We start from the raw sequence: 12,316 nt of genomic DNA on the forward strand, positions 1-12,316 counted from the left end.
TACTAAACTTGAGCTGTTTGTGTGTATGAAATCTGGTAAGCACAAGCCAAGCATCCAGTCTTCAGCCTCTCTATTTCTGAACAGGTTAGTTACATTGACTCCATTTAAGATAACTTGCCCCTGCTAAAGGATGTTGCCTTAGCTTTTTCCAGTAGAGTTGAAGATTCTTTTGATTAAGCAATGAACTCAAATGTAATACATGAAAGTAAATTGTAAAATGTTTGCTTCGTTCCAGAGGTAGTCATAATCCCCTGTATAGACTGTTTCCTCTCATTCTTCTTCCACTGTGCCTGCTATGTCTGCCCAAGAGAATTAATGTGTATCCTCTTAATGTGAAGTGAGTTCTTTTATTTGATGGTGACCACGGTTCTTTGAAGTTAGTAGATCACTTGTAATCTGAGGAAAGATGTGGGTAAGATGACCCACATCTACTTGGTCTGTAAGTGAACTAGGATGTATAGTAAGCTTTGCTACAGTGTACCAGGCTGTCAGCCTTCCCCAGGCTACAGGTTTCTCAGTAGCTGTTGCAGCTTCTGAAATGTATCGTTATCACTGGAAGCAGAGATTTTTTTGATTATTTTATATATATATATATAGCAGCTGCTAGTCAAGTACATACTGTTTCCAAGCTGCAGCTTACTGCTTTGGCATCACACTTCAGTGCTTAATTTGGGATAAGCAGAAAGTGGAGAAGCATGGCATGTATTTTTCCTTGGCCCACTTCTACCTGGGCAGTAGAATTCATTTCCCTGTCATAAATGGCAGTATATGTAGGTACTGTAAGAAAGGGAGACATAGTAAAGCCACTGCCTCATGCTTCCTTCGTATGTCTCATGCTGTATATAATAGGGATCTGCAGTTCATTAAAATAAATTTAGGTAGTAGGGTAGCGCAAATTCTTGGGCAACTTAAGTTCAGGAGATACCAGAGACAAATGTGTGTTCCCCATTCTCAATGGCTTTTAATTACTTGTTAAAAACCTCTTTAAAAAGTTGATAAAAATGTGAATATGTACTTGAAGGATTACAGTCATTGATTTTTATCTCATTTAGATTTTTGGGTTGCGTCCCTACACATACATGTTCTGGTGATAATGATGTTTAAACTGTAACTTGTTTTGTATATGCTTCCGTGGTACTGTTAAATCTTCTACAGCTGTGGAAAGAACAGGTGGAGATTTTTATTCCAGGCTGTTCGGAGCAAAAGGGAAGGAAAAAAGTTGTGAGAATCCAAAAGAAATTATGAGAAAATTGATTTTTATTTCCTTCAGGAGTAAAGTGTAAGAAAGTAGCATCTTTAAAGCATAGTTAGTTTTAATCTATCAAGGGAAATACTTCAAGCATCTTAGTTTTGCCAGAAAAATAATCTACAATGCAGCTAAATGCTTTGTTTAATTACTGTCACTTGTTTAAATGTATCGTTTTCACAAAATTTCTCATGTTTCTTTGCACAAAAAAGATAACATTTAAAAAATTATTAGTAGTTCTAGCTGATTTATTAGTAGCTTCTTCAGAGCTTGCTTGTGTATACAATTTAATAATTTTAGTTCGGCACCATTGAAAATCTCAATCATAATAGTGCCTATGACAAATACCATAAAAGGAGTATTGCTAAACCAGATATCATTTCATGCTCAGAAATATTTATTTATGTGTATATTGTACACATTGTCCAACAACATGAAAAGAAGGGCTATGCCTAGCCTCTCCACAGTTGTGGAATATTAATACCATGTACAAGTTGTTATGCATATAACGTGTAATTTAATGGTGTGGTGCAATGGTAAAACTACTTTTCTCTTGGGATTCTTTTTAAATTTCTCCTTTCATGGTTCTTTAATGATTCTCTGTTAACCTGATTTTTGCCTTATGGATGTACATTGGCTATGGGAAAGTAGATACTTTTTCTTAAATTATTCCTATATTTTAGATACCACTGTGTGAAGGTCTGTGTGAAGACAATATATTTAGCTCTGACACTCTGAGACTCAGAATAGTTTGTGTAACATGCTGTTCTCTGCATTGGAATTTTAATGATGCACTATGGTTTATCTGATGAACTTCAAACATCCTGTAGGTGGGAACCAGGAGATGGTGTGCTTAAGTTTGATTTCCACAGCCTTGTTTATGTACTGTAATTTATTACCCATATCACCTAAGGCTGTAAGGATAGTCACATATGAATTGTGGCTTCCCTCTCACCAATGCAAATACAAAACATAAGATAGGATACATCAGGTCAGTTCAAAACAGAAGGAAACAAATCTCAATCTTCTAACAGTAAATTTAAACTGCACTTAGCTAAGTTGCCTTTCAGATTGCTAAATCAGTATGTTCGGCAGGGTTCAGTTGCCTTTATCTGTGCAGCCTCCTGAGAAGAGATACCAAGATGATTAATTTCCAGCTTCAGATGGCTATCTAGAAGATATGTTTCTAGTAAAAGGGTTTCTGTCCAGTTTCTGACCTTCCTGTAGAAACTTAAGTGGTAAAAGCTTATGTTAGTGATGTTACCAGAAGCTTGCTTCCTGAATGCTCAAATATGATAGCAATAGAGCAGGCCAGTTGATTTGAGTGGCACAGGCGAGGGGAGATAGAGGGATGTGCGATAATAATTGCAGAAAACTTGTGTATGTGTGAATCTTGAGTTAGCTTCAGTGTTGTTGTTCTTTGTAAAAGACACAAATAAGGACTGAAGGTTTACAGAGTGGTGGTCTAGTAGTAGTAGTTATGCAGAATTCAAGGCACGCAGGGAACACGTTTAATTGATTTTCACGTGTTGGAGATGGAGAGGGTATGTCTTTGACCTCAGTGATGGCTGAACGAACCTGTTGCAGCGGCGGCTGCCTGGTGCAGCGGGACAAAGGTGAAAGGCTGAGCTCCATCTGGCTCTTCTGGGTGGTTTCTCCGGCTGGGATTACAAAATACTGGAGAAGGCAGGACCCCTTTGCCTCCCTCTCTTCCACATGGAGTCTGAGCCCTTAAGAAACTAGTTTGATAATTTATTTTGGTTATAAAAAAAAACCCCTGAGGGCACCTTTTCCTTTTGGCATTCAGTGTCATGCTCTGTTCTTGCAAGTCCAACATACGTGTTTGTGTTCTCCCAACAGGCTTTTTGAGGTCTGGTTACGAACAGCCTCTCAGATCTGAGGCCAGAGGGGCTCCTCCGGCAATTCCTGCCTTGAGCCCCTCAACTTTGGTTTCTTCCCAGACGGGGCGGTGGGTTCCCCTGCCTGAACGCGGGGCTTGTTCACCAGCAGGCGTGGTGACACCACTCGGATGGCGCTCGCAGGCGTTAAGGGTGTGAAGGCCGGCTTCCCGTGTTCCCGAGGAGAGGAAAAAAAATTCGTCATTTCAGAAATTACTCAAAACAGAATCAGCCCCGTGTTCAACTTTGTTTTGGGAGGCGGTGTAGGGCTGGCTGGAGCGAAGCGTTTCTAAGTGCATGCCGAGGGCGGGCTGATCCCCGGGACCCGAGGCACCGGTGGCCGCCGCACAGGCAGCCCATCGCGGTGCCGCTGGGGCTCGGTGCCCGCCCGGGGCGGCGGCGCTGGCGCCCGGCGGGCCCGCATGGCCGCAGCCCGCAGCCTCAGCCGCCTCCGCGGCGCTAGGGCGCCCCCTGGCGCTCGGGAGGCGCCTGCCCGGCCGCGGGCCGGCGCTGCCGCTGGGGCTGCTGGGCACGGGGCGGCCGGCACGGCGCCCATCGGGTACTGCAGCTGGGGGCGAGCGGCATCTGCCCGGGGGCACAGTCCGCATGGCTGTTTAAGGAAAAATCCGTACAAGCTTGCCGTGTAGGTAATTTAAGTCATTTTCAGTTATCTGCTGTGGCATTGGTTGGGATTTCCGTTGCAAAACTAAACAGTCCATAAATTCAAGGGAATAACGCTTCATCATATTTGAAACTGTTCAGCTGATACGGGTGCTCGCCAGCCCCGAAATTTTTATTTCTGGACAACGTGGCTGCATAAACTCAAATAATTTTTATAGACAGGTTGTTTATCTTGCCTCATGCTGTGTGCTTCTCGGTTAGCAAAAGCACTGAGATTTTTGAGAGATCTTTCGGGGCTTAGTAAAATTAATTAAATAAAAGCTTGGTGTTACTACAAGCATCTTGTCTTATGTTATTGAAAGACTATGACTGCACTGTTGCACTGTGTCAGGAATGCAAAGTTTCTGGGCAAAACGAGACTGCGGCGTATCTCGGGCTGAATTTAAATACACTGATACCCATTGTGATTGAGACAGATTATTGCAGTAGATGTTTGTGGTTTGGTTTTTTTTGTTGTGTTTGTTTTTAATACTGATGACTTATACAAAATGGGATATGCCGTAAATGTTACCCACTAGTTTGGGAGCCAAACTGTTTTCCTTGAGGGAAGTGAAGCATATCTTGCTTAGTAGTTTGAAACGTGAAGGAGTTTAATGTCGTTTTATAGTAAATAATAGCTTCAGGAATGAACTGCACTTAGTTACTCAGTATGTTCTTTAATTCCAAACACATTGGCTGACTTCCACTTGGGGAAAAAAATGTCCTGAAATAATTTTCCAAGATAAAATAATTGAGTAACTGTTGGTAGATAAATCACTTTGTTACTAGAGTGTAATATTGCGAGATCGATACTAGTCATGCAGTGTGTCCGTATTTTCATAATGGATTTATTGGGTTTTGACAGTTGCAGTATCCATGTTATTGAACAGAATTATGTCTATGTGTTTGTGGTAAGTACAAGTTAGAGTATCATACCTGTAGGTATGTATTTCAGCTGTGGTTTCTGAGTATCAGTGGTAGTAAGCAGTATGTCATTTAGTTTTGATGCGTCTTTCCAAAGCAGTATCAATGCTTTTACATCAAGTGGTTGTTAAAAAACAATACTGAACTGGCATATAGAAAAGTGAACTTTTGGTGGAGCCTTAAAAACTCCCAGGATGTTTATTAGTTACTTCTCAAGAAACATCTGATTTCTGCAGTAGCTGTGAGGGCTCCAGGTGCCTTTTCAGTGTGGCATACAGCTCAGTCCAGAGAGTAATACCGGTTGTTTACTATAACTGACTAAAAATGCAAAACGTTTAGAATATAGCCAATCAGTAACAGTGTTGACAGCTCGCTCAAGTTTATTTTTTTTTTTATTTATTTGTTTGGCTTAGGCATAAGCTTTTTTAAAAAAATTATTTGAATAACTGACATGAAGAAACACTTTTCCAAGCTACTGCCTGGGGCTCTGGTGTACTTTTTGTTCTTGCCTGTGTTCTGTGTGATTGTAAGATTAGGAATATGGTTGGTTATCTTCTGTGCCCTATAAAATGCCAGTGACACTCTATAGATGTATCAAGTGACTGACTTTTTTTTAGCAATATTTTTCTTATTTTGCTCTTGTATTTGGCTAGGCATTTTTGAACTTCTCAAAATGAACAGCTATGCTTTAATGAGTCTTTAAAATTGACAGTAACTTTTATTTTTACTATCTTACAATGTATAACCCTTTCAAAGAACAGCTCTGGCATGCTGACAGTGTCTCGTTAAAAGCACTAAATAGTTTGAAATGCCATTTCAGTTAGGTTTATTAACTTTTTAAGGTAAAGATTCGTTAAAACCTTCTATTGCAAGTGCATTGAAGTCACATAATTAATGGAATGTATGAAACTGTTGTATCTTCCCTAAAAAATACCTTGCATATGTTTTGGAGGGTTGTTTTTTTTAAAAATAAATGCTCGTATCATATAGGCAATGTTAAACATGTGTTAAATATATATTAATGATGCTATTTATAAAACTTTTTCCACAGATTACACCACCTCCCTCACTGTCAGACCCACTTAAGGAACTATTTAAACAACAGGAGGTTGTAAGGATGAAACTACGTTTACAGCACAGTATTGAAAGGGTAAGAATAAAGTAATCTATTTTTTTATCTCCCGACTTTAAGCTTTAGGGGTTTTTTTCTTTTTCAATGGACAGACTATATTTTGCTCAATTTAACAGTGCTTTAGAAATAATACGCCTTCTATCCAAACTTATGAATTGGAGAAACTTCTAAGTAAAAAAAAAAAGTTTTGACAACTGTTAGTAGAATACTTATGTTAATAAGAGCAGCTTTTTCCTGTTAATTGCTCTAAGATGTGGCCCAGATTTTTCCCATGGGGAGTGGGAAGAAAGCTGCAGACTAGTTTTGAAAGCTAATGATGGTGTAGACTTCAGAACCAAACTGTCTGAGTTAAAAGAATTGAAGCAAGAGTAAAATCCATTTTCATAGTCTTAGAGCCATATGTGTCTTCTAAAATATAATTTGCAATATTCTGCTTGTAAAAGCAGCCTGAGATTGTTAGAAGTACATCTGTAGGCTTCACTGAATTTGAACACAGAAATTGAGAAAATATTCCTGGTTTAAGAGTATTCTTTATTTTTAAGCTGCCAAAACCTTTTTCCTTGGCAGGGTAGATTTAGGTGTCTTGTCAGTATTGTGAGCCAGATTGCTTGAGGACACAGACAGGACCTGTTTCTCACATGGAATGTATCTTAAGGATTTCTACACGGTTATATGAGCAGCTGGCTCATTAAAATGTGATGTGGTAGTTTTTTAGTTAAGTTGATTTCAGTGTGGCTTAACAAACCAGTTGAGGGAGGGGTTTTCCTTGAATTTGATATTTCAGTGTAAAGCTAGGTATAAAAAAAACAAACACAAAGACTGTAAACATAGTTTTAAGTTCTGACTGAAATTTGTAGCCAAAGGAAAGATGCTGCTTTTTCTGTTTTTGCAGCTTTTTATAATCTACCTTTTCTTCCAGTAAAAATTAGAGCCATTATGTTGCTGAGCAGTAAACACACACTATCTTTTATCTCTAAAATTTGGCATATGTTTATTTATTTTGCTAAAATAGACTGTTCTTCAAATCAAATCTACTTTATACAACTACTAAGTTAAGTTTTGTCAAGTAAGCTATATTTTCTTGTCTTGGGTCAGGAAAGAATCTTTGTCCAGCTATGAATTTATGGAGTTTGTGCATGTTGTTGTTTTTTTTTAAAAAAAAAAAGGAACCAAACTTTAAATCATCTGCAAATTATATTTCTGCTTCAGTTTACATGGCCATTGTGCCTAGCATGACAAGCATGTCACAAAAATCTTTCTACAGTTGAGACTCACAAATCTATATCCCAACCCTGTGCTCCTCATACCTTTCATCTTCACCTTCAGTAACTAGAACTTGCCTCAATAGCACCAAGTGGAAAATCTGGGCATGACGTTCAGCCAGCAGTGGTGGGGGAGAAGAAGGTGTTTTCAGTTCCGATGTTCAGGGAACACTCTTTGCATCATTAAATTGAAATTTTGGATTTGATTAGATGAACAAACCACTCTTCCCTCCACCAGCCCATTTCCCACGCTGTTCGAAAGTGTAAGCCCTAAAAAGAAAATGTTTAAATGAATGGACATCTTTATGAATCAAATGGAAATGCTTAATTTACCAATTGTATATTTTTATCTTGATACCTTATTCAATTAGGAAAAGCTTATTGTTTCTAATGAACAAGAAGTTCTACGTGTTCATTATCGAGCGGCAAGAACGCTAGCTAATCAAGCACTACCATTCAGTGCCTGCACGGTTCTGCTGGATGCTGAGGTTTATAATGTGCCTCTGGATGCTCAGGTAAAGAGATGTATTTCAGAGAAAAAGGGTCTTTTTAGCATGACTCAAAAAAGGAGAGTTTAGGGAGAATCCTGTTCCCATGCTGAAATGGTCATTGATCTGTCTGGAATTAAGGTTTTGAGTATTATAGATTGTTACTTTGATTAGGCCTCATTTGGGTGTACAATAACAAGAGGATATGGGTGTGTATATGCTGGTTTTCTGTTTTGTACCATGTCTGGTTTTCTTTCATCTCCAGAAGTTATGAGAAGGATAAAATGAGAACATTACTCTGATTTTTATGAAAATAGATTTCAGTCATGAACAGAATATTGGAAGCTTACAAATATAGCTTAAACAATAAAAAAATAATATCAGAAGATCATTTTTGTCTGTCGTCCAGAGAACTGGAATGCAGTAGTATGTGAAGTGATGAGACTGGTTTGGGGGAAATGTTTGGTGGAGATATTTGCATTATACTTTTCTCCTCTCTATAAGGCAGTTGTTGGAACTGCTCCATAAAAAATACGACCAACAGTGAAATGTTGAACACTACCAGATGAAATTATTTTTTTCAAAATCACCTCAAGCTCCATAATATCTACATGTGCAGTGTTACCTACACTTTCAATGTTGGTATTTAGTTGTGATTAAACCAGTAAATGAGCAGTATAGTTTATGATCTGCATATCTTTTATGGGCTACCACTCAGAGGTTTGCTGCAGCTGTGTCTCTCGTGAGAGTACAATGTCATGATGTCAGTATTTTGTGAACAGGTCTGCTAACTAACAAAAATGGGAACAGCATTCAGGACCTGCTTTAGGGACTGTGAGGACCACATAGTGCAAGGAAGAAATTTGATGGTTTGGATGTAATAAAAGTGTTGATGCATTGGATGTTGGGCATTTTAAAATGAAACACCTGTTTTTCCAACATCTGTGTAATTCTACCTTAGTCCTGGAGCCACCTAGAGAATTATTACAGCTTCTAGTGTTTCCTCAATCTGTTACGTTTTCCTCATCTTTATAAAGAACTAGAGCTATGCACAAGGTGATTCACCAGGGGACAGCAGTTCATGGAGACTGTCTTGTTCTCCCATTTTAAGCTTTATACTGTCAAATTGTATAATCATCGTTTCCTTAGTAAATCTAACTGAAAGGGAAAAAATGAGATTTTTCTCTTCTGTTAGCAGTCCAAATGTCATCGTTAGTTTTGAAGTTCAGAACGTTGTTTGCTTTTTCATGTGCTAATTTAGAGGCCCTGAGTTTTTTAGAAATTTAAGATACATCTGAGTTATGCATGTAACTGCACTTTTATAGTTAAATTTTAAAACTGATTCGAAATAAACTGCTTCTATGTTTGAATTCTGTGAAACAAAAGGAATCCTTCTTTCTTTATTGGGGGAGAAGTTGTGGAGTTCTCCCTCTGTCCTGTCCCGTGTTCCCTCCGCCACCAAGTACTGCAGCTTGTTTGACCATCCATAAAATAAACAGTAGCATTAGTAAAACGCCTGTCCTTCCGCCTCAGTACCTCAACAGCTTTGTGTTTCAGTCTGTGGCAATTTTTCCTAGAAAATTATAATACTGCACATAATGTTCTGCGCAAAATGAAATATATTTTTTTATTATAACTGAAATCAATGTTTTAAACTACCAACTTGATGCTTTGATTTAAATTTGCTTCATAGGAAGAATGAAGATGCATAAGAAACCGTTATTTTGTAATATATTCTGTCACTTTTCTGTTACCTCACTAGCAACTCCTTATTTTGTTGTACAGTGAAGAAACATTCTGATGAAACTTTTGTCATATTTGAGCAAATAGCTGGGTAAGACTTGTCAGCTAAGATCTGGTTTATTTTGCAGGAAAATGACCACCTCGGAACTGGTTTTATGGGGTTTGTGGGTCTTTGGAGGGTTGCCTTTATGGCTGCACGTGTTGGGCAGAGCTTGAGAACCGCGTTTACAGTCATACGAGGAAGAGAGGAAAAAGGCCCAAGTTTCTGGTGAACAGACTGTTAGCTGGTCACAGCTCACCTAAATGCCTACAGTTGAGGGTTACATGATCAGTGTTGGTGAAGGCTTTTTCTAGAACCAACCTGTTCAGCTGTCCTTGATATCTGAAATCTCAGCTGTTTTCTAGAGATTTCAGGCTTTTCAGGTTTTTTTCCTGTTCTTGCCCATTGTCGGTGGACAAATTCCTGCAGTGTCCTTCTCCCCACATACACACACAAACCTCCCACTCCACTCCCAAAAAAGAAGTAACGGTAGCTTGTTCTATTTACTGATTATTATTTAAATGTTAAGTTGGCATAGTCCGGTTTTAGGACTATCTACAGAGTATCTGGAGTTTCTCACGATGGGCAGATGTGACATTCTAAATTCTTATTAAATAATTAAAAAAAACCCTTTTATTGAGTAGGATATAAGATACGTCTGCTCACTTTTTTAAAATCTCCTTTGGGGGATTTTGATGGTGGAAATATTTTTTTATTATTACTTTGTGTAGCAGTTAAGTCAGGCTGCTTAAGTTTTCCTTTATTATTGTTTTTGCTTTTCCCTGAGGGAATATCCATTTAATTTGTTACTGAATTTTAAAGAGAACAAAGATACAGCAATTTTGTGGAAGGATCTGCCTTGTACTGATGAAGACTTTACAGAAAGAATCTTTAAGCCTACTACTTGAAACTTAAAAAATAAAGTACAATAAAAAGCTTGAGGGAATCTGAAAATACCCATTTTTAGTGAGCAGCTGGCTCATAGTGAAAGTGGTGGTCAACATTTATGCTTACATATACCTCGATACTTTGAGCTTATTTTTCCATTTGAAGTATTGTTTATGAAGGTCCTACAAAGTAGGTTTTATGTTTTAAAGTATGTTTAAGTTTGAATCATCAAATAACTTAGACTAAATCTTGTTTTGCAGGCTGATGACAGCAAAACATCAGTGAGGGATCGATTTAATGCAAGACAGTTTATGTCGTGGTTACAGGATGTTGATGATAAGTTTGACAAATTAAAGGTACACTTCTTTGGTTTTCCACTTCAAAAAACCCAAAAAAACAGCAAACCAAAACTCTAATGTCACTATGAAGATTAGATGAATAAATAGATGAATAAAGAGTGGATTTCTATGCAAAATCATAGGCTGTTGTAGAGGTTTTAAGGGCAACATAAAGGAGAGTCTAGCGGTATAAGAAACTAACATTTGTTGCTATATAGTATAATGGAATAATCTGCAAATTTCTGAATACGTAGTAGGGAAATTACTATCACCATAGAGACTCCTAGATACTCTTTCTGTATTCAAATTCGTAGTGATTTTTTTTTTAATACTGAAATAACTTCTTTCTCAATTTTAAAACAGACGTGCCTTTTGATGAGGCAGCAGCATGAAGCAGCAGCTTTAAATGCGGTACAAAGACTGGAGTGGCAGCTTAAACTACAAGAAATTGATCCTGCTACGTACAAATCTCTCAGCATTTATGAAATTCAGGAGTTTTATGTTCCTCTTGTGGATGTTAATGATGACTTTGAATTGACGCCAATATGACAACTAGCATCTTCTGTCTCACCCCTTTCCCTTGGACAGCTAGAGATTGAGGTGCAGTGATACATAAAGGTATTTCTCTTTTAAGACAGAGCACTTAATTCTGTGGAATGCTACCTTTCTCAATAATTGAGGTGTTCCTTCAGAGAAGCATGGCACAGGCTCTTGTTCAAACACAGAAGATGGATGCTAATTTTAAAGTCAGTTTCCTAGTAACTGCCATTACCTGTATTTTAAAATTGCCTGTAGCTTTAGAGCTTACTGCTCAAAAAGATGACGAAACATGGTGAGTTAACAGTGCTGGAAGCTGTTAACAACTAAAACAGCCACCAAAAAACAAATGACACTTAAAATCTGCTATAAAGCTTCGTATTATGAAACTTCAGTAACAGTTGAACTCCCACAGAAAAGTGATGAAAAAGCCTGTGGAAGAAAATGTAAGACTTGGAGGAAAATAGTCTATTAATCTTACTACATTTTGTAAATTACTGTACAGTTTTCTTCTTGGAAAAAGATGTAATATTGTCTTCATTTTTGAATAATTTATTTTATACATATTGTGCAAATGTAAATAGTCTTGTAATTAATGTTCAAACTTGTATAAAAATAGATATTTTAACTGTAAAACTGGTTTTTGTCTAATGTTTTATTGGACCAAAGTTGTAGTTTTTATTAAGTGTAGCGTGTTCCTGGTTGGCAGTTCTTTTTTTGTATGGCATGTGTTTGATTTAGCTGCTTGTTTCATCACCATAACTGTAAAAGAATTGAAACTGAACTGTATTGCATGCTTCACAGAACTCTTAACTCCTTTACTCCAATAACTGATACCTAAACTGTAATATGTACAAAATCATATTTCATATTAGTCAGCTATTGTAATGCCATACCTATGACTTACTATACCGAAACTATTTTTGTGTAAAACAAAAAAAAACCCTCTTGCTCTTATATGGTGGTCTCGTAATAGAGCCTATTTTTTCCAACAAAATGCCTTTGAATTAAAATTCTTAAATTGTATATTGTCTATTTTAATATTAATCTATAGAAGGATATGTAAATAGTTGTAAATATAATGTTTAATAAATTTTATTGGTCATGTTATTACTTGGAATTTCTTAATATTGTAACACTTGATAATATCAAATTGTAGT

The 12,316-nt window shown here is 37.5% G+C and overlaps 1 protein-coding gene across 6 annotated transcripts in view; it reads left to right on the forward strand.

The window, feature by feature from the left end:
- ANKRD12 (ankyrin repeat domain 12) overlaps positions 1-12,266 on the forward strand; it is a 65,918-nt gene extending 53,652 nt beyond the window's left edge. For 5 of the 6 annotated variants that reach the window (XM_055800830.1, XM_005238790.4, XM_027788652.2 and 2 more), the window contains 4 exons: positions 5,780-5,878; positions 7,494-7,637; positions 10,542-10,637; positions 10,983-12,266. In XM_055800830.1, the coding sequence (XP_055656805.1) occupies positions 5,780-5,878; positions 7,494-7,637; positions 10,542-10,637; positions 10,983-11,168 (525 nt within the window). In that variant the 3' untranslated portion in view covers positions 11,169-12,266. Of the gene's footprint in view, positions 1-5,779; positions 5,879-7,493; positions 7,638-9,481; positions 10,638-10,982 lie in introns of all 6 variants that reach the window. The other variant, XR_008746693.1, reaches the window with a different exon arrangement.
- The last annotated feature ends 50 nt before the right edge of the window (positions 12,267-12,316 follow it).

Source organism: Falco peregrinus, chromosome 3, assembly GCF_023634155.1.
Source record: "Falco peregrinus isolate bFalPer1 chromosome 3, bFalPer1.pri, whole genome shotgun sequence".
In the NCBI taxonomy this organism is placed as follows: Eukaryota; Metazoa; Chordata; class Aves; order Falconiformes; family Falconidae; genus Falco; species Falco peregrinus.